The following is a 22,684-nucleotide window of genomic DNA, read 5'->3' as shown; positions in this document are numbered from 1 at the left end:
CATCTCCTCCTTTAATGTTGCCCGCTCACATGCACCAGGATCGATAATACATTTGGAATGAATAAAAATGCCTACTAATTATAATTAAGCTCTAGGCCAATTAACAATTGACAGATCAGATTACAATCACAAGGAGCAAAGGGTGGTAGGAATGTTTTATCTGGAAGATCAAGTTTTTTAGCCCATGACACGATGCATGCATGTCGCCTTATTATAATATATATAGCTGCAACATGAATATATTTGATCAGTGTTTTTGGGATGTCCATGTTAGGCAGCAAAGCTCATGAATGCTGGTTGCTTGTTTCAAGGGATTCCCTGTTTCAGGCCATTTTTCTTGTGAAGAGCTACAACCATGTGATTAGTGTTGACCTTTATACACCTCAACATATATACAATTTTGACTATTTGAATATTTGAAATACAATGTAAAATAAGCTCACAAAAGTATTCCTCGTCAACTTATTTGACGAATTTCTCAACTAAAGCTTTCTCTCATTATGTATATATAGGTTAGGCATATCAACTTATACAAATAAGACAATAAAAGTGCATATTCTTAAAATCAATGGAGTTTTGACACTTGTCAAATTTTAACAACATTGACAAAGTTTCAACCAAAAAAGTATATAAGAAGAAAACCACGTTGGTTGTAAGGAGAAACTCCTCCTCAATCTTAAGGAGCCAAGATTATCTACTATAACAAATGAGATTTTGACACTTATATATTTTATTTAACTTTTTCTTTTTATGAAATTCTTTTAACTTTTTTTTGTTTTGGAATATGACGATGCATTGAGAAGGAACTCCTCCTTAATTTTAAGGAGCCAAACCTTGCTCCGCAATTAAGTTCTTCCCAGTTAAGGGAGAAAAAGGTGAGGAAAAAGACCGTAATTGGGTCTTAGGAATGAAGAATAATACAGGCACCATCCAACTATTTTTTCCTTGATGGATGGAGAGGTGACATTGTGTAAAAAAAGTAGTACAATTAAGCCCACCTTTTGAAACGGCAGTGCAATGCATGATCTCAATTATTTTAACTAGTATTCTACGGATCGAGATGACATTGTTTACGGTCCATATTCATGCCAAATTATGTCAAAATCACATGATTTCTTACCGAACCCGTGTACTGTAAATAGTCAAACTAAAAAATCTGGCGCCTAAATTAGCGCAGCCAGCGGCGAACCCACCAAAAATTTAAAATTATATCTATCTATTTATTTTGTAACATTTTTTCTGCAATATATAATGAGTGCTATTTCGACTAATTGAAACGCATTACATTGTTGACCATATCTTTTATACAAGTGGGTTCCACATATATTAGTGGGGTCTACCTTTATTAAAAACGTGATTAGTAAAATAGTCAGTAAATATGATCCAAATAGCATTATTGATATATAATTTATCGCTGGATTGCGATAATGTGTAATGAGTTGACTCACACACAAACGTGTTAAGTGGGTAAATGAGTGGCTGCTTTGAGTATTGATTGTAGGTTCAATCAAGAGTTGCAAGCGACAGCGAGGGAGGGAGGGGGCCTTCGCACAATGAGACAAAGCTAGCCTAGGCATGGACTGAGCCTTGCATTTGTCTCAAGTTCAGCCCACATGTCTTTAACGGGCCTTATGACTAAATACCAATGTGTTAGGGCTAAATGCTAATGTTTGCTTGAGAAGTGATCTAAAAAGAAAAACCTTAAAACATCTTCCTTAAATAAAAGCTAGCTAAGCCATGATCAGACGCAGGTAATTAAGTTACCGATCTGTCAAGAATATGCACGGATTCATTCATATCTCATTCATTAGTTTAGCTCTTCCCTCCCTCCCTGTGTATATATTCCTCCACTGTCCAAAATATCGAGTGTTGTATACTCAAAAATATTCGGGTCCGCTGTAAGCCACCCTAGCACAAGATGCTCCGATTCTAAGAATTCCCCACGTTGTCTGTTGGATCGGAGACATCCATTTTAATTTGCATCAAAAATTCGATAAACAATAATAAGCTAGCTGAACTCACATCCCAACGATACGCTTCATGGTGTCATGACATGTATGTTAGCGTTGGTGTTTGTGACAATGGATAGCTGATGATCATGTCATGTGTGATTATTCGTAAAGGATCTATAGATTGAATTTTACATAAGTGTGTCTGTCAGTAGTACTACTGCACCACCACCACCATTGGCACCATATATATACCTACATATATACGACCATCACATTAATTGTTGAGTACAATTTGTATAACAAATTAAGAGAGTCACATTTAAGTTAACCATTATTAATGAAACAAACTGTCGGTCCAAAATATCTTAAGTAGCATAATTATTTTATATATATGGGGTTCAATATTACTTTTTGATTCATTCATTCATCAACTTCTTAATTAATTTTCATCATCATCATCACTAGCTAATCAATTAATTAAGGGGAGATGGCGCCCAACATTGCTGTCACCTTGGTGTTGTTGATAGGATTGTTTGAACGGTGCTCATCAGCTACCGCAGCGTACAATGTCGTGAGCTTTGGTGCAAGAGGGGATGGGAAGACAGACTCAACCAAAGCATTTCTTCGGGCATGGTCGGCGGCATGCTCCACGTCCCTCAGAGGGGCAGCCACCGTATACGTTCCTCGAGGCAGTTTCTTAATAAAACCGGTGGTGTTTAGCGGGCCATGCAGAAGCAGCAGAGTTACGTTTCAGATGGATGATACCGGGACCAGTCTCGTAGCCCCATCCAATTATTGGGAACTTGGAAACTCAGGAACTTGGATTTTGTTCATTAAGGTCACCGGCCTTTCTGTCTACGGTGGAACAGTGGATGCGAGGGGACATGCGTATTGGCAATGCAGGAGATACGGAAAGAGTTGCACGGCAGGAGCAAGGGTACGTATATATATATTACATGGACACACACATATTATATATACATTATACCTAGTTCAGCCAAACATATATAACATATATATATTTATATATGCAGTCAGTATCGTTGTTTTGGTGTAATAATGTGGTGGTGAGCGGCTTAAGATCCATGAACAGCCAGACGATGCATATGGCGATTGACAATTGCAAGAATGTTGTGGTTAAAAACGTAAAAATAAGAGCCCCGAGCTCAAGTCCTAACACGGATGGCATCCACATAGAAGCTTCCACGGGGGTTACTATCAGTGGCAGCACCATTATGACTGGCGATGACTGCATTTCAATCGGCTCCGGCTCCAAGAATTTGTGGCTTGAACGCATTGCCTGTGGCCCTGGGCATGGAATAAGGTACGTAAAAGAGAGTTACCCACCCTTTTCTTCTTTCTTGGACAGATTTTTCATATATAGTATATGTTGAGACTGGAGAGAGAAGAAGAAAATAATTTAATGTTTCTCTTAAATTTGACAGCATTGGCAGTCCTTGGGGATAATGCGAATGAAGATGGTGTCCAAAATGTGACGGTAACAAGTTGTGTATTTACTAAAACCCAAAACGGGGTACGCATCAAAACATGGGCCAGAGCTAGCAATGGTTATGCAACAAACATCGTTTTTCGCAATCTCATCATGAAAAATGTCAATAACCCCATCATCATTGATCAAAAATACTGCCCTGGTAATCAAGGTTGTCCTCGTCAGGTAATTAACTAATAACTAATTTTTTGCTACATTCGACTTCAATTCTTCTTCTTTTTTTCCTCAATTATTCCTGCACCAAGCATCTGATTGATTAATTGATTGATTGATTGATTACTTTCTTTCTTAATTACTTTTATAATGAAACAGAGCTCTGGTGTGAAGATTAGTAAAGTGACATACACGAACATAAGGGGAACATCTGCCTCAAAAGTAGCCATGAATTTCTATTGCAGCTCTAGTAATCCCTGCTGGGGACTGAAGCTGCAAGACATAAGGCTTACTTACTTGAACAAGGCAGCCACATCCTATTGTGCCAACACAGGTGGAAGCAGTAGCGGAGTGGTGATACCAAGAACATGTTGCCATGGCCAGGGCCCCCCAAACTTGAAAACCCAATGCATCAACTTGTGCTCTACTTGCATTTATGGTACTGACAGATTAGCAGCTCCGCCACTGGAACCAAGAAGTTGTTTCTGAATTGTGTACATGTATGAACAACAATTCATATATGTCGTCATCACCACCGCCTCTTGTCGTGATTAATTACCTATGATCTTAATGTTTATCTATTGTTTTTCTTTTTTCTTCTTTAGAAAAGATTGTATTACAACCAATCTTGCAACTTTGTATAGTACGTATATTTCAATTTCCTTAATTCAATACTTTGAATAATTCCACAACTTCCAATTGGTTAGATATAAATTAAGGAATACGAAAAAATGTAGCTTTTGTTTTTCTAAGATTTGTCAGAATGATATACAAGCAAGCAATTTGGTTATTAATGAAACATGCGTGAAGTTGATGATCATAATTGAGTAGTGGATAAAATGAATAAAATAGTCGCTCTTTTTTTTATTGGCTCCCCCTCGAAGTTGAAAGTATTTATATATTAATATCGTTGGGAACCCTTTCACATGGTTGCAAGCTTCTTTATACATACGTAAGATTGAACTAGTAAGTACGATTTGAAGAGTAAGTTTTGTTGAAGAATATAAGTATCACATAGGAAACTTGATTAAATAAAATAAAATATATAATGAATAGTTTCACTATTAATATCATCCATATTTTATGATAAAATCTCACATCTATTGAGTTTCGTATGTGGTTAAGTTGAGGATAATATCGGTGTTATTAATAGTGGCCTAGACCCGTATCTCTGAAATTTAACAAGTTTGCCTCTCTCTCTCTCTAGACTTTCAGGATTACAAGCGATTTTGAATAAATAATAGTAAAAATGATGTATTATGTTCTGATAATTGCTAGCTACGTACTAGTAGTACGTAAGTGAGTACGGCATATGGCCCATGTTATCTTTTTGGGTCAAACAAATTGAACCTTTATTAAAGACGAATACAAACGATTACATCTTAAGCTAAAAAGATTAAATAGCCAACTTGATGCCAGGCCACCACTTCTATAATTAAGAGACTTGAGCCCTTATAATTAAGGGGAGGGGAAAACTTGCTTAATTAATTATTAACTTGAACTTGATGGTCCAAACCAAAGATCATGATGAATCACTCAATGATTACAACTTAGAAGAAGAAGCAGAAGCAGAAGCAGTATACACAAGCAAGTGGATGGATCATGCAAAGCAATATTGCAATTTGCAAGGTCGTCTTGTTAATTTTCTTGTGTTGTAGTACGTACTTGACCACTGTTTATGGCTCTCTTTGTTCGGCGACTTCTCCGCCTGCTATTGCTCCGGGTTTCCTCCGCGTGTCACATGACACCCCAAATGCAATTCATGTTACCTGTGCTCTCTATATATCTATCTCATTCCTTACGCAAGCGCCTTGCCAAAACCCTAATTAACTACCAAATCCAACCAACACAACATATAATATATATCATCGCCGTCTTTCGCTCTCTCTCTCTCTCTCTCTCTCTCTCTCCCCTTCTCTACTGCCTGTCTATACGTATAATATATGATGATCATGTATAAGTTATCACATGCATGCATGTCTGATGTCTCCGTACTTATCACAATCACATGTACCTGCTATAGCTTTATAGCCGCAACCCAAAGCTAACGTTCGTTCAACGACGTGCAAATACAATATACTTTTTGACTTTTGTTAATTTCAGCATAATCAATACAGCTGCACCGCAGCCTTGTTACCACCACTTACAGAATCTAGCTAGCGTGTCATGTATTATGTATAGCTAGCTAGGTAGTCACACTAGCTATAAATACCTCCAAACTATTGCCTGCTTTTGCAGCATCCCAAGTATACGTATTTTTATCTCAACATAAAAATGGCTTATAGAAGCATCTGCAACTGCAACAATTATTGTTTAGCAGTAGTTGTGTTATTTGTGGGCGTACTATTATCCAATGCAGCAGCAGCAGCTAGCAATAGTTTTAATGTGATGAAGTTTGGTGCAAAACCAGATGGGAAAACAGACTCCACCCAAGCATTCGTGAAGACATGGGCATCAGCGTGCAGCTCTGCCTCTGGTCAAGCCAATGCTGTCATGTATGTCCCCAAAGGAAGGTTCTTGATTAAGGCTGTGGTGTTCAGAGGTCCTTGCAAGACTAGAAGAGTTACAGTTCGGATAGATGGAACCCTCGTGGCCCCCACAGACTATTGGGCTTTGGGCAACTCAGGCTACTGGATTTTATTCATTAAGGTCACCGGAGTTACAGTGGTTGGTGGTTCTCTCGATGCCAAGGGTGCTGCATTTTGGGCTTGCAGGAGATCTGGGAAGTCTTGCCCTGTTGGAGCTAGGGTCGGTACTTTCATTTACTTATCTTAAATTAACTTAAATTTATAGACTAATTATATATTAACTATCTATGTACTTGTGTGCATGCAGTCGATAACGTTCAATTGGGCAAACAACATTGTGATCAGTGGTTTAACATCCATCAACAGTCAGCAAACTCACCTTGTAATCAACAGCTGCAACACCGTGCTTGTTCGAAACGTGAAGCTGATTGCTCCGAGTGAAAGCCCCAACACAGACGGCATTCATGTGCAGAGCTCAGCTGGTGTAACCATCACCGGCAGCATCTTGCAAACTGGAGACGATTGCATATCAATTGGTCCTGGCACCACAAACCTCCATATCAGTAACATCAACTGCGGCCCAGGCCATGGCGTAAGGTAATCCCCATATATAATATCAATTGGATCATAGGTTTTTTTTTTTTTTTTCCTTTTTCTTTAATTTATTTACAAATTGGGCTTTTGGCTTAGGCCTTTCAACCGTCTATACATTTAATATTGCCATGAAGTGGAGTGGATCATATGTATTATGCAATTAACTTACGGGCTTAATTAAACATTCAAAATTAGCCTGAGAAATTAATTTACAATGGCTTGTAGATTGCAATAGTGATTTCATTGATGTGGTGATTGTTTGCAGCATTGGAAGTCTAGGCAAGGAGCTGAAGGAAGATGGTGTACAAAATGTGACGCTAACAAATGCAGTTTTCAGTGGATCAGACAATGGAGTACGAATAAAGTCTTGGGCTAGGCCCAGCACTGGCTTCGTAAGGAACATTCTCTTCCAAAACATCATCATGAGGAACGTTGAAAACCCCATCATCATTGATCAGAACTATTGCCCAAATAACCAAGCCTGTCCTAATCAGGTATTAATGATTGTGATTCCCCTTGTGTACATATTTAAGGGTTTAATCCCTTCATTAATTCCTCCTCATTCATCTGATTCTGATCTGATGTGGTTTTTCCGTTGGATACAGGGTTCGGGTGTGAAGATTAGTCAAGTGACGTACAGAAATATACAGGGGACGTCGGCAACAGCAGAGGCAGTAACATTTGATTGCAGCCCTAGTCATCCATGTACAGGGATTAGATTGCAAAACATTAAGCTTACATATATGAACAGGGATGCCACGTCATCATGTAAGAACATTGACGGAACCAGCAGTGGACTACTGGTGCCTGAAAGTTGTCTATAATAAATCTATATATGTAACTTTTGACGTACGTACGTGTATCTATGTGATCGGAATTACCAGTGGATGGCGATGGCCCAATGGCACCACCAGGCCACATGGATGGATGGATGGATGGCTTACATGGATTTATATAATGTATGTTTGAGTGTGGTATGTATGTGACGTGTGAGATGTGACACACACAAATTGACTTGATTGAAACCAAGAAATTGGATCACTGAGTCTATATTCTCATATATCTCAGTCAAAAAAGGAAGCAGGTAGATAGCTAGCTAGCTATCGATTCCTATCCAGGAGGAGAGAGGAGAGAGGAGAGAGGAGAGGGAGGAGAGCAGCAGATATCCAATTCCAACTCAATCTCATGCAGCGTGCGTGAGTTAGGTATATGTCAACTTTAGTTAATAGATAATGACATACGTAGAATAATTGAAAACAAATATTATATTACGCAATTGGGCTGATGACATAAGCAGTAAACGTAGAAGAATCTGTGTATTATTCTCATTGTGTTGATGATGTCATAGTACGCAATTGGGCTGCCCTGCTCTGCTCCTAACTTTGATATATATAGGCATACAATTGTTTTATTTTACCTATAGAGTGGTGATTTCCCCACTTTTTTTTTTTTTTTTCATTTTATCCACTTACACTCATTTTTTATAACTAAAAAGGAGTGTAAGTGATAAAATAAGTGGAGAAATCATTGCCCTACCTATATAGAATGCAATTGGGAAACGTCATTGACCATTTCAACGCTATGGAGAGTATAGAGTATAGTATACGAAATGATACATGTACATATATACGTTCCCTTCCCCTATCAATCAATTTTATCAAGTGGGGGGTGTGTGTGTGTGAAGGTGTGCAATGATTTGACCAATTACTGTTTTGTTTTGGAAAATTTTGACCAATCAACTTTGAATATAGATGAACAAAGCGCAATCTAACACAAACTCTTTTTTAAGTTAAGTTAGGAGGGCATGCATCATATGCATCATAAAAAGAGGGAGATGTGCAGTGCATCCATCATCCATGTGATGTGAAAGTGACATGCTATACCATATTTCGATCTTGGATTCTTTCCTTTTTTGTATTATTTTACGCTGTCTTCATCATCATCAACGTAATAAACTACTGCCGAGTAGAGATAATTCATTTCACCTCTCTCTCTCTCTCTCTCCCTCTCTCTCTCTTGTTGTAAGTTGTAAGTTGTAACTAATAAATTAGAGTCCGCCGATTTTCCAATGAATTATTACCAAAACAAGATGAAGAAAAAAAAAGCATGATGAAATGATTATGTTTATTATAAATGGAGAAAAAGCAAAAAGAGATTTCAACAAAAAATAAAAACAGCGTTTTTCTGTGAGGCAGATAAAACTCTAAAGTAAAGTAAATAAAAATAAAAATATCGTGTGTCTTGTCTTGCTTGTTACATGGAAGGATGGTTTTCTTTTGTCGATAAGTAGAGTAGAAACATGACATGGATGGATGGGTGGTTTTCTTTTCTTCTTGCTGTCTCATCTCATGTAAATTGATACCCTTTCGAGTTGAGTTGAGTTGAGTTGGGTTGAGTTGGGGTTTGTTCTGCTACTGAATACTGATACGGTGATTGGATACCCTTTCAAGTTTCCAAGTTTCAGCTTCTGATCTAATATTCGCTCAGCCGTGTATGGTATTCCTAGATTCATTCTAGATTTTCAGATTCAGAGAAAGCTTCATTTTGGCCTTCTTCCCTTCCGCAGTAAAATATCACAATCAAGGTACCGGATATTGATATTTTGTTTCTTCACCTATTGGCTTGCGTTTTGGTTTCTGGCTTCTGTTGCTGTGCTCACTAAACAGCCGCTTTTGATATTTCAAATGGGTCAATTTCGGTTTGGATTAGAAACAGATTTTGAGTCAGAAAATTGGAATTCGAAATAACTAGTGAATAAGTCTGAGAGCTCGTTTCTTGCACAAGTTGTGTGAGTGAGTGGTCTTTCTATATCAACTGAGAATTGGGATTCTTACTGTCTCTGTAGGGAAGTAAACTTTGTTGAAATGTTTATCTAATCGTGGAAAAGTAGAATTTAAACTTGGATTTAATCAGGATTCCAAGTGCTAGGAACTAGGATTTTGTTTGAAATCATCAGCCAAGTTGATCATATGGAGAGACAGAGCAGTTTCCAGGCAGCTAAGATGGAAAAACAACCAAGTTTCAATGGGGCAATCGAGCAACAGCCTAGTTTCCGTGGAGCAATGGAGAAACAGAAGAGTTTTCGCGGATTCATGGAGAAGCAGAAGAGTTTTCGGATAGTTATGGAGAAACAGCTGAGCTTTATTGGTGGAGAAAGGAGGAAGAGCAAGGAGTCACCCGGTAAAAGAGGTGACTCCCAACTCCATTTGGCTGCTCGAGCAGGGAATTTAGTCCGAGTCATAGAAATTCTTCAGAATTGTAATAATAGCAATGAGTCAATTGGTTTATTGTCTAAGACAAACCAGGAGGGAGAGACTCCGCTCTATGCCTCAGCGGATAATGGGCATGCTGTGATTGTTGGGGAAATGCTGAAGCATATGGACCTTCAAACTGCATCCATCACAGCCAGAAATGGCTATGATCCATTCCACATTGCTGTAAGACAGGGCCATCTTGGTAAGATACTAGTATGAAATTGAATATGTATGCTTCTGCAATTACGATTCGCATTATGTATTCTGGAACTTGGTAGTTGGTAGCACTTCTTCCCGTGTTGAAAATGATGGAACGAAAATCACTTTCCCTTTTCCTCGGATGACAAATTTTAGGGAAGGAGTAGCACATACTGATTTAATGATCTGGTTACAATTCTAGGAAATAAGTTGTAGCTGAACACAGCAAAGGCTAGACTAAACTGGGTTTCTTAGACCAAATAGTACCGTGTGACGTGAATCTTTTTCTTCCCTGATCTTCTTATCAGTTGAAACCACACCACCATCCCTTGAGTTGTAGCTTAAAGTTCCAAAATTCTAGTTGTTTGCATACTTATCCAACATCATTTGGAATTTTTCTTTTGTTGTTCCTTGCAATTAATAAGCAGCGTCTTCATTTTAATTTCTTCTATCATTCTTCAGTTTCACCATTTGATACAGTTGCATTTTAATTTCTTCTTGAAGATGGATTTTGAAATGCTTGTTGACTGTACCTTCCTCAATCTAAACACACGCACACACTCTTATTGACTTCTATCTTCACCTCATTTTTCCTGGTGAGCTATAAGAGCCTAATTATGCTTGAGAAACTATCAAATAATATTTTCTTCATCATATGCATCATTATGATTCAGAATTGTTTCTTTCAGAGGTGTTGAAAGAACTTCTGCACGTGTTCCCCAACTTGGCCATGACCACAGATCTATCCAATTCAACTGCCTTACACACAGCTGCTACTCAGGGTCATATTGATATTGTAAATCTCCTCCTGGAAACTGACTCAAATCTTGCTAAGATAGCCCGCAATAATGGTAAGACTGTCCTTCATTCAGCAGCAAGGATGGGGCACTTGGAAGTAGTCAAATCCCTACTAAATAAGGATCCAAGCGCTGCTTTTAGAACTGATCTGAAAGGCCAAACTGCGCTGCACATGGCTGTGAAAGGGCACAATGTGGAGATTGTGCTGGAGTTGCTGAAACCCGATCCCTCAGTTTTGACTGTGGAAGATAACAAGGGAAACACAGCGTTGCATATTGCCACAAGGAAGGGCCGTATTGAGGTGTTTCCTCCTTTCTTTTCTTTCAGTTTTATTTAAAAATCTAAAGAAATATGCTACATGTTATATCAATGATTCAGGTTTCAATTATTGCAAAGCCAAAGTTCTAAACTAGGTATGTAATCTGGCTGGCTTCCATATTTGCAGGTTTCGTGAGATCATGCGAAGTAATATATCATTAATCAATTGCTAATATTTTAACTCAAACGTATGGTACAACTAAAGTTGTGGCCATAAATTGGAATTTCTTTTCTCCTTCTGTTAATGCTATGGCTCCTCTTCGTCATGTATGTTATTTTCAGTTGTGGCTTCAATCAAAGTTTGAATATGGATGTCATCCTGGAAAATGTGCTAAGTTTAAGTCTCATCCTCATTCCTCATTAACCTGGTATTTTGTGAGGGAGGGGGCTGGGCAGGAGGAAAGAAGTTAGCTTGATTTACAATGTGTTTGTGGTCCATTCTTCACATCTTGAACTCTTAAGTCTGTCCTACTTATGAACTTGCAAGTCTTTGGCTCTCAAGGATTACCTACTAGAGTATCTATTGCTTAACAAAGTATACTTGATTGCTAAAATTCATTGGTATTTTAGTATTCAGCTTTGAAACCTATTATTCTGTTTTGAGGACTCAATTAAAGGAAGTGAATGCTTCAAAGTTCATAAATCAGCCAATAAGATGACCCCTTTCTTTATTTTCTAAAACTCAGTAAAATGGACATTTTGACTGAGGTTAATTAGGAGTGTTGGCATAAATATAACAAATCTACATTTGTGCCACTTCAGAAAATTTTAGTTCTGCTAGCCAGGTAAAAGATCACAAGGTTTATTGTCTTCCTTTATCGGATCACAGTTTACTCTGAAGAATGGTTAGGCAAATAGAGAGTTTTCATTATAGCAAAGGCCAACACCTGTAGTTTTTACATTTGAATTCAAGTTCCAATTGAACCATACCAATCTGAAAGTCTGAAAGTCTGAAAGTCTGAAAGTTAGTTGGAGACGTAAGTTTCGTATCTTTGCCTTCCTGTTTCTAATGACAGAAGTTATGCTCATGTACCATATGTGCAGAATGTACGCTGTCTATTGTCCATTAATAATGACGGCAGTAACATCAATGCAAGTAACAAGGCTGGAGAGACCTCACTCGACATTGCAGAAAAATTTGGGACTCCAGAACTCGTGTCCGTGTTAAAGGAAGCAGGGGCCACCAATTCTAAAGACCAAGGAAAACCTGCAAATCCAGCAAAGCAGCTTAAGCAGACTGTGAGTGACATAAAGCACGATGTCCAGTCCCAACTCAAACAGACCCGTCAAACTGGTGCCAGAGTCCAGAAAATTGCAAAGAAGTTGAAAAAGCTCCACATTAGCGGCCTCAACAATGCTATAAACTCTGCCACTGTTGTTGCTGTGCTGATTGCCACCGTTGCTTTTGCGGCCATCTTCACTGTTCCTGGCCAGTATGTTGAGGAGAAAACTTTGGGGCTTACGCTTGGACAAGCTCATATAGCAAACAATGCTGCTTTCATCATCTTCTTTGTGTTTGACAGCCTGGCGCTCTTCATCTCCCTGGCTGTTGTTGTAGTCCAGACGTCTGTGGTTGTGATTGAGCAGAAGGCAAAAAAGCAGCTTGTTTTTGTGATCAACAAGCTCATGTGGCTAGCTTGCCTCTTCATTTCTATTGCTTTTATTTCTCTTACGTATGTGGTGGTGGGTTCACACTCGAGGTGGCTTGCTGTGTATGCAACAGTTATAGGCAGCACAATCATGCTTACTACCATTGGCTCCATGTGCTATTGTGTCATTTTACATAGGATGGAGGAGTCCAAAATGAGGAATATTCGGAGAGCTGAGAGTAAGTCTCGTTCTTTCTCTATGTCTATGGCATCAGAGCACGAGATTTTGAACAGCGAGTATAAGAGGATGTATGCACTGTAAGTTCAATTTAGGGAGAAATGAAACACAAGGATTGAGATTGGGTGACCTATGCATGAATCGTGCTGTATATAGGACTAGGATCCATATGCTGCTGCTGTTGCTCCTAGCTCCTACTCCACTAATCAGATTCTAATGGTAAGTAGTGATGATGTAGAGGCCGATCTATCTATTTATCTATCTATCTCTTAACCTAGAAATATGGAGTATGCATGAAGAAAGAGTGTTGGGTTTAGCAAGTAATCTACAACTACTTGTTTTTATACCTTTACATGAGATTTTCCTTGATAGGATAAGGAATGTCTTGGTTTTTCTGTTCTGTGTGCGGTCTGTGGTTACCGGTTATGATGACGTGACCCTGCTATGCTACGAGCTCAGGTCAGGATGTATGTTTACCATTGACCCTTGAGGCTCTCACAAAATTTATCCACGCTATGAACTGAGTTCGGGATCCATGTTTAACCTTGAGTGAGGGTGTTGCAGTTGCAGAATTTAATCCAAGTTTCTTCAAGGCATATCCAACTACTATTATTCAAGTATTTAATTGCGAGTGAGTTTATAGATGATGTTTATTATGTGCAAGTATTGTAATAGCAGTACTTGATGTTTATAATTATTAATAAAAATCTCCTGCTCTTTTTCACATGCTTTTGTTTGTGTTGGATTCACATGCTTCTTGTTCGTCTCTTTTGTTTCGCACATGCATGGTCGGTTGGAAGTTGGAACGTAGCTTTTTCGTTATGTGACCAACGCAAGGGAGCATGAGTCAAAAGAAACTATTTTGGTGAAGAATAAATTCCATGTATATATAAATCTATATATAACTGTAACAGTTGATGCCCCTGAAACTAATGGCTTCTGTTCAGAGAGAGAGAGAGAGAGAGTTTATGACCCACTCATCATAAGAAAAGAATAAAAAATGGTAAGCATAGTTTTAGTTAGAGAAGCCAAGCAGTTGACGATTGACGACCGCCGCTTTCTTCGTCACAGTTCCTTTTTTACAGCCTCCACCCGCAAAGACAAACTAGTTGTTTGACTTGACTAGAAAGCTTTGATTTGATGTAAAAAAATGAAACAGTGATAATAAGCAATAAAGAGAGGACATGATGCTCAACATATAAAACCAAGAACGAAAGTATAACATAATTGATCAATTCCAATTCTTTTTTCCTTTCTTTTCAAACCAAAAAGAAAAAAAGAAAAAGAAAAAAAAAGACAGCCTAATGCACGAAGCTCCCGTTCTCATAAAGTTGAGGAAGAGGAATAGACTCAAAACGTACACCACCTCCACCGTCTCGTTTCCAAAGGTGCGGCTGGATCACCTCCTTTTCAGGGAGAGTTAATGCTTGTTGGGTATTTTGGACCTCTTGGGGGTAAACGAAAAATATACAACGATCATTCTCAGAGAGAGGATTTGCTTAGAGATCTCTTCCACCTTCCAAGCTTTTCTCTTCCCTGCAAAATATAATGAAAATATCTTTTTAAAACTTAATAAACATCCACTGTATTCTTGATTATGTCCAGCAAAAGGTGTAACTCAACTGGAGTGAAACTATCATGGTTAAGTCCAGAGAAACACAAAGTGCAAAGCAGTAAAAGCTAGCAACTTAGGCTTATCCCCGCAAAGCAAACATAGATGGACAAAGAGAGTATCAACATCAAGCACACATCTACAGTCTTCGCCCATAACCACCATTATAAGGGATGATCAAAATGAGGCCATTGACAATGTAATTGTTGCCTAATGCTAAGTTTGCTTTATAACAATTCAGTTCACTGTTCATGGGTTTCCCCCTTGCAAGTCCATTCATCGCGTTCTTTTCCACCTAATTCTCGTCTTTTTAAATTGTAGAGAACCTTTACCCAATAATTGGTGAATTTCCCCCTAAAATAAGATCCCTCTGAGTACTTATGTGCGTTTTAGGAATTAAAATTTAATTGGGTTCATGTTCACCCTGAGCTCTATCCTAAAATTTCCTTGACGTTGAACAATAGCAAAAAGATGAGATTGAACATTTTCTGGAGGATCATATTGTAGCCTGATCAAATTGGGAGTTATCAACACTATCTTTTGTAATTATTTTTCTTTTGGTACAGATATCTGTAATTATATAATTTATCTTGCAACACAGACTTCTTAACTTTTGCAATCTCATATTCAATTTAACTAGAGCAACCTTTGATACATACCTTGCGAGGTGGGACAGCTAGTTCATTGTCTACGATAGAGGTTGCCTTAAAACCCATGGGATGCAACACCTCTTCATAACTGCACAAAAATGAATCAAGAATAATGAGTATAGAGACTATAAATAAAAATAGTATCATTTGTACATCAAAAGTTCACTACTCGTAACAACACAAGTTTAGAACTAAGTCTAAAAGAATAGCAAAACAGGATTTGGAGTAGGAACTTACTCTGAAACTGACACTTTGTAAGGGGGTCCACCAATATGATCACTGATCTGCCAGAAAATAAAATTAGTTTTCAATAGAACTATCAGAAACTATGTAAAAAAGTTAAATGTTGAAACTCAAAACATTTTAACAAACAAAATTTCAATAAAAGTGGAAAAAAATTTAATGTGTAAAGGGAAATGGGCGATCACCCTAAAAACAGGGTGTCCTTTAAATATCAGATGGAAGTGTTCATGTTCATTGCAAGAAGGGAATATTAACGAAGAACAGAGAATAGAAACACACACACACACACACACACACACACACACGGAAAGAGAGAGAAATGAATACAGGAAACATTAGTGTTATGAGCTCCCCATCTGGTTTTAAAATATCCCGAATCTTTCGTGCCCACACTGATCTCATCTCTGGTTCAACAGCACAGAAGAACCTGTTCCATTAGACGTGATCAATCAAGGCAAGAGATCTTTCTCATGGGAAATAATTACGCGACGTTTTAAGTCAACTTACGTATAATCAAAAATGAGATCAAACAATTCAGTTGGATGCCAAGTGAAAAAGTCCACCTTTAAGAAGCTATAATAGCGTGCTTCGGGAATTGAGGAAAACAACTGCCATGACATTTCAAACAGAAAATGAAAGTAAATTCTATACTCTTGTATTGAGGCACTTTGATTTTGCCAGTGTAGTCAAGTCTTACCTCGGCTGCTTTCTTAATGGCATTCTCTGAAATGTCCAATCCAGTGACATGGCGTTCAGGGGATGCAATTGCCACAACATCATAACCCTGCCATATCCAAACCTCAACGAGCATATATTAATTTATTAAAAGCTTGAATGCTAGACTAGTACTGAGAGAGAAGAATCAAGATACATACAGTGCCACAACCAGGGACAAGAGCCCTGCCCTTGGGAAGAGCACCCTGACGATGAAGATGCGCAATCACAGGCGTTGGCTGTCCTAAATCCCAAGGGGTCAAACCTTGCTCCCAGCACTTGTCCCAACCAGAACCACCACCACCTTATTATGAGTTAGGATGCCAAAATCCATCAACAACAACAAGAAAATTCATTTCATCTAATCATTCAAACCAGTTTCATTTTTTTTTTCAGAGAAAGAAAAAAAGAAAGACAGATATAAATGGAACGGGTAGCTACCTGTAGACAGGAGTTGTTGAACCTTATCCACGGCAGGAGGGTTGTGGTGAGATCGTATGGAAATGTTCTGTGCATCGATAACCTTGGGGGGGCGGGGGTCTTCTTTCCTCATCATCCTGGATCGGTTGGCACGAACAAGGAGGGTTTTCGAGGGAAAGGAAGGCACAAGATTGAGATTCCAAACGCATGATGAGAGGAAATGGTATCCTCTTCTTCTACTGGCACTGGTACTGGTAGTGATGATGATAAGGCTTCCTTGGTAAGCCAGTTCGGACTGGATTGAGTTGAGAGTTGGAATGAGAAAACAAAACACGATTGTAAATTTGTGATTGTGGCCTGGTGCTGGACCGTGAAATAATAAATGATTGTAATCCTTTTTCGTTTTGGGAGTCGGGAGGATATATATCATATATGTATTTCGAGTGTTTCCAAAATAATTGCAAATATTTGAACATGGTGATGATTTGATTACATTCAAGAACAACAGATAAGACAACTTGCTCCGTGAATTCCACGAATCAAGCTGTGTTCACTTCACTTCACAGTCCGCTTTCGTATCCCATTAACTCTGTCTACTGCATGCAAGCTAAGAACAAAACAAGCATCTCTATGATAACTCAGTCTTCCTTTTTTTCTTTTTCTTTTTTTCTTTCGGCTTCAAATTCCATATTTCAAAAATGGCATGTATGTATTTCTAATACATTTTGTGGTGAGCTCATGAAATTTAATTCAATGCACCAACATTTATTTCCAAGATTTCCTTCCCCTTAAAAATTTACCAACAAAATACACCTCTTTCCAATTACAGAATGCGAGCAAATTGATCTCCCTCACTATTTCACTCTACAAAGTCATGTGGTCTGGTAGGTTCCATCTAATTTTTTACAAACAAAAATATAAGTGCTCTCTCCCTCTCTCTCTCTCAAAATGTATGGACAGCATGAACAATGGTTCAATCTAGATAAAAGAGAGTCACGATTTTCCGGAGATTTTTGGCCTCTTGACAAGTTTCCATGAGCAATTTACTATCATGAAACGCAAAGCATATAACTTGTTGTACATGTGAAATGATGTCCATATTGCACAACCTGCAGTTTCAACATGGAAGACATGAAATTTGCAGTATTGCCTGCTATAACATGAAAGCTACACTACCAATCACGACTGACTATTTCATTTTCAGATTCTAGTAGACCTTGGTTTAAAGGAATTTACACAAGCAATTCAAGTAGACGTTTGGCACAATTTGATGAGTTGCTTGATCAAACCTAGAAAACTCAAAGGGACTCAACTGTCTCGATAGAGACTGGGCAAAAAATTCAAGCTCATCTACAAGCTTGATCATAGTAAATAGAGCAATGGCCGGTAACAGTTGGATTGGGTTCTTACAAGAAAATACACCCTTTTGGCCTCAGTCTTATCAGGTGCTGCAGAAGCAACCATGGCTTTGGCCCTTAGAAGGGGAGATGCTTAATATCAAATGCTTTGCATATATTAATATCTTGAATTTCAGTAGGCATCATAAATAGGTAATGATTAGCACTATATAGTACTGGAAGAAAACATGGTAGGTGAAATTATAATAATTAAATAAATATAAGTAAGTGGAGCAACTATCAACCTGCTGGCTTCTAACAGAGGTAGATGATCATTGTAAGGCTTCTCTATCACATTCTTGACCTGAAAACCCCAAAAAATTATCAATTCCCACAACAATATTGCTTTTCCTTTTTCAGGTGGTGGGAACAAGTGTATCATTACCACAGTCCATGGAAATATTAACTAGAAACATACTTCAGCACCTGAATCCACTAAATTCAGTTCCAGCTTATATGCACCAATCAAATTCGTAAATAACTATAGCCCCCAATTCAAATTCATTTTCTGAGGAATTCAACTGTAGACCTACTCTTGTAATGCTCTCTCTCTCTCTCTCTCTCTATATATATATATATATATATGTGTGTGTGTGTGTGTGTGTGTGTGTGTAGAGTAATAAATTGTAGGAAATGTATTCTAACATAACAAAACGATTGAAGCTAGATTCATGAGTGTTCCCTAACAAGGAATTGATTGCAAAACGACCTTACCCAACCAAATATGAATGGATGAGTATTTTGAGAGTGTAGGCAGATGAATAAAAATTTGGGAGTTTCACTAAAACACCCAAAATGGAGGTTGAAATTATAAAAAAACCCAACACCCAAAACACTTTATAAACACACCCAAAACCCATCATTACACACACTCAAAACCCATTTATAAACACACCCAAAAAGTTGACTTTGAGGTTGATTTTGGGTGTGTTTCTATGTTTAAATAGTGCTTGGGTTTTTTTATAAATACATGTCTAGGATTGGGTTTATTTATAAATTTGTATAAAAGTTTCTATTAAAAATTCCTTAAGAATAAAAAAATGAAAAACAAAGATCAAATGCATCAAAAGAGACATGGATCTTGTATAAATAGTTTTTCTTTGATAGATGAAATTTTACCAAGAGGAATGCACAGGGCAAGAATGATGTGCATGAGAACTACAAAAGACGCTTCTGTAGTGGTTAAAGAAATTATTTTAGAAAAACAGCATTAAGAAAAGCCAAAAAGGCAAAAAGAAGAACGAAACTCAACTGAGAGTCAAAACTAGGAGACAAAAAGCAATTAATAACTACAATTATGTAAATACTATGAGAAAATTTTAGTAAAGACCAAAATTTTGCAATAGATGAAAGCAAAATATTTAAGGAATGTCACTTTAAGAAATTCTTACTTTAGACAATAATTCCTGGCTCTCAGGAGGTTGCTTCTTCAAGCTTTGCGGCAAGATTACTGTAAGTAATTCTGGTTTCTCTGCTCTGAGAGCACCCCTGATAACAGCTGCATTAGTGCCAGATGCCCCTGATGTATATATGTGATTTTTCTGCAAACAGGAGTTGAGGAACATACAAGTCAAGGGCACTGATCCGTTCAGATTCAACATAAACTGAAAAGACCCAGCATTGTTGAACATCTGATAGCTAAGTACTCATAATGCCAGAGAAAATATAATGTACAGCTCTTACAGTGATAACCATCGCATAGCTAAGAATCTCGATAAGTTCTTGATGCATGAATCCCATATTACGGGTCCCAAAGAAGCCAATTGCTCGGGGCCCTTGTTGCTGAATGGCTAATAATTCCTGCAGATAATATTACAGAAATAAAATTCTAAATATCTGAAGTAGCACAAAGTAGGAAGATTGATTGTGCTTTCAAGCTGCAAGTAAAATTACAAATGAGAGACAAGACAAACAACACAAGGCATGCAACATCTGTAAGAGATGGGCCACTCAGAAGTTGCTGCCAAACATCTGTGACTGTTGGACTTAGAAAGAAAATTTATTTGAAAAAGATTATCAGAGATACCTAACCCCAAGTTTTAACTGTACATTTATCTCAAAATAATATCCTTAGGTCCCAAACTTTTGGTTTGAAAGGAGACAATGCGTACTATGATTCTTACAAAGCTTGGGGTGAACAGGTGAGGGACAGCTATATTGAAATTAGAAAAGGAAAATGACTCGATCATGATTTAAAACAAAATATCTAATCACCCTAATTTTGACTGTGCATTCGTCTTAAATGATATCCTTTAGGTCCCAAACTTTTGGTTTGCGAGGAGGCATTACATACTATTGTTCTTAATTCTTATAAAACTCTGGGTAATAATCAGACACAGAAAACTGATAGTATTTATTATTTGAGCAAATCAGTGTCTTTTGTGTTTTAAAAGTACACGACTCAAGTGAGTATTAATACTGCAAAAGGATATTGAGGATAAGGCGAAGTACCCTGACTCAAGTTAGGGGTTTCTCAAGTTGAATTTTTGTTTATTCAACTTTTAGATTATTTCAAACAGTCATTTTTTTGTTGAATTAGTTGAGTAACAATTTTACAATATGCGTTGAGATCATCCCTATACTTGTCTACTTGTCAGTTTAATTTGGGTTCAATTAATGTTTGCTTAGGTTAATAAAAAATTGACAAGGCTAAGACAAGGGTAAAAAGGAAAGTCACACAAAAGAACCAACCCCAACCCCAAACATCCACCAAAGGAGTGAAAAGAAAGCCAAATTGATTAATAAACACACCTGTAGATAATCAACATCGGCCACAGGTCTAAACTCTGATACCAGAACTGCTCCTGATCCTTCAACAACTGATTGAGCTTGGGTTGGGATTTGGGTGCCTACTTCTTCATCAGAACCGAACATACTCGCACCCTTATTGTCTTCATTTGATGGACTATCTATGTCTTGATCTCTTCTCATATGTCCGCAGAGCCACTATACCAGTACAGAAAAAACAGATCCCCTGGTAGTAAATCATTAGTGAAAACCAACTGCCCACAAAGAGTGGTGATCATACAAGTTCAAGCTCGCATGACTTCTAATACGTGTATAAAAGAAACAATAATAATAATAATAATAACTGTTCTCTGTAGCATTTCCATGGAGAAAGATATGTTTTTTTGCCTAAAAAGTTTACAGAGAGCTTGATGTTGGTTGATCAGTCCCAGTAAGTGATACTAAATCGGGATACAAGCAATATCAACTAAACTCTTTAAAGCCGAATATAATGACTACTTGCATTGGCTACATGTTTGATCCCCAAAGTTTTAGGTGGGGATGAAATCATAAAAATACTACACATGCAGATGCACTAAAACTTCAAAGCACTTACCTTTTGTACTCCTGTAAACCCAAGAAGCATACATATGAACAACCGATGGACAAATTCACGAACCTTATGCTAACATTTTCCATGTTAATTCATAAACCATACAGTAACGAAACTAAACTACAACTGCGATCATGGAAGATACACGGCTGAGTCTTACAAGAAATTAAACGGGTTTAGGACAAATAAAAATTGAAAATCTAGATTAAACCCATTTGTTTTAAACCTGTACCTCAACGTACACTAAGAGCAAATCGCATTGCAGCCTCTCAGATAACAAAGAAACCCATGAAGCGCTTAAACAAACAAGACCCAATTTTCAAGGAAAATTTCAATTACTATATGAAGGAACAGCGTCCCATTATAGCCAGCTCATTCCAAAAACTAAGGATAAGGATCTCCAAGCCCAAAAAATACTACCTTTTCCATCACAAGAACCTCAATGAACAAGACCCAATTCTTAAAATTAAGAAAAGTTGATGATATAGATACGAACATATAAATATGTAGAGAGATACCTTCCGCTTGGAGCGAATGGGTGTCTTGTTTCCAGCACATGTGTGGTGGTGAGATGAGAGAGAGGAAGAGTATGAAAGCTTGAAATTAGGGCTTGCAGAGTGAAAGGATTTGAGGACTTGGAGGGAAAGTCTGAAGAAGAAGAATAGGCAGTAATGGTGGTTAGAGGCAAGAAAAGCCTCAAAGGTGCTGTCATTCCTGCCTTTCAAAACTTTGCTCTGGGCAGCTTTTCCTTCCTTCTATCTTTCTGTGCTCCTTTCTCTTCTCTTTTAATATCCTCCAATTGGAAAAGAAAAAAAATCTAATAAGCGAATTGAATAAGAGCAGATATGATATGTTTTATTTAGAAGTTATAGAAGATAGAATTGTGAAATGGAATAGAATTTTGTCAAAGGGCTTCCTTTACCCTTTACTCTTTCCTCTTTTCGTTTGCTTTTTGGCTTTTTTATTATATATTTTTCTTCATATTTTGACCTCCGCACAGCTCTCAACTGAACTGGTAAAAAAACATCTACTTTACTGCCAACTGTATAATGAATTTTTCCTTTTTTTTAGTACAAGCTATATAAATGAAAGGAGAGTGAGATTTCTCAAATACACGATTATAATGCCTTGAGATTCGAATATAAAACCTCTGATTTGCAAGTTTGGCCGTTTTTC

At 37.7% G+C, this 22,684-nt stretch overlaps 5 protein-coding genes across 7 annotated transcripts; 3 read left to right on the top strand and 2 right to left on the bottom strand.

Moving 5' to 3' along the window:
* The first annotated feature begins 2,439 nt into the window (after positions 1-2,439).
* LOC103341336 (polygalacturonase) lies at positions 2,440-4,104 on the top strand. Its single transcript, XM_008244841.2, is given in 5 exon segments — positions 2,440-2,889; positions 2,987-3,276; positions 3,398-3,407; positions 3,409-3,627; positions 3,775-4,104. Coding segments are annotated over 5 exon segments (1,299 nt in total).
* A 1,771-nt stretch (positions 4,105-5,875) lies between these two features.
* LOC103341382 (polygalacturonase) lies at positions 5,876-8,176 on the top strand. Its single transcript, XM_008244891.2, has 4 exons — positions 5,876-6,363; positions 6,451-6,740; positions 7,003-7,231; positions 7,343-8,176. The coding sequence occupies exons 1-4, from the start codon at positions 5,890-5,892 to the stop codon at positions 7,559-7,561; spliced, it is 1,212 nt and encodes a 403-aa protein (XP_008243113.2). The 5' UTR covers positions 5,876-5,889; the 3' UTR covers positions 7,562-8,176.
* Positions 8,177-8,980: 804 nt separating this feature from the next.
* LOC103341337 (ankyrin repeat-containing protein At5g02620-like) lies at positions 8,981-13,856 on the top strand. The gene is made up of 3 exons (XM_008244842.3): positions 8,981-10,193; positions 10,879-11,288; positions 12,350-13,856. Exons 1-3 carry the CDS (start codon positions 9,707-9,709, stop codon positions 13,214-13,216), a joined length of 1,764 nt encoding a protein of 587 aa, XP_008243064.1. The 5' UTR covers positions 8,981-9,706; the 3' UTR covers positions 13,217-13,856.
* A 441-nt stretch (positions 13,857-14,297) lies between these two features.
* HOL3 (S-adenosyl-L-methionine-dependent methyltransferases superfamily protein) lies at positions 14,298-17,369 on the bottom strand. Of its 3 annotated transcripts, XM_016796275.2 has the most exons (8): positions 16,793-17,369; positions 16,513-16,655; positions 16,335-16,421; positions 16,145-16,245; positions 15,965-16,064; positions 15,632-15,678; positions 15,404-15,482; positions 14,298-14,668 (listed from the first exon to the last, which is right to left on the bottom strand). In XM_016796275.2, exons 1-8 carry the CDS (start codon positions 17,199-17,201, stop codon positions 14,615-14,617), a joined length of 1,020 nt encoding a protein of 339 aa, XP_016651761.2. In that variant the 5' UTR covers positions 17,202-17,369; the 3' UTR covers positions 14,298-14,614. The 3 variants fall into 3 exon arrangements, with proteins under 3 accessions (XP_016651761.2, XP_088899314.1, XP_088899313.1); XM_089043187.1 differs by lacking the exon at positions 14,298-14,668 and having other exon boundaries at positions 15,398-15,482; positions 15,632-15,673; XM_089043188.1 differs by lacking the exons at positions 15,965-16,064; positions 16,145-16,245.
* A 146-nt stretch (positions 17,370-17,515) lies between these two features.
* On the bottom strand, positions 17,516-22,405 carry LOC103341338 (uncharacterized). Its single transcript, XM_008244843.3, is given in 7 exon segments — positions 17,516-17,880; positions 18,414-18,472; positions 19,560-19,709; positions 19,852-19,968; positions 20,920-21,114; positions 22,027-22,149; positions 22,152-22,405. Coding segments are annotated over 7 exon segments (849 nt in total). The 5' UTR covers positions 22,221-22,405; the 3' UTR covers positions 17,516-17,744.
* Between the last annotated feature and the right edge of the window lie 279 nt (positions 22,406-22,684).

This window comes from Prunus mume, linkage group LG8, assembly GCF_029339155.1.
Source record: "Prunus mume cultivar Tortuosa linkage group LG8, ASM2933915v1, whole genome shotgun sequence".
Lineage (NCBI taxonomy): Eukaryota > Viridiplantae > Streptophyta > Magnoliopsida > Rosales > Rosaceae > Prunus > Prunus mume.
Note: the sequence above shows the minus strand (reverse complement) of the source record. Positions and strands in the feature narration are given on the sequence as shown.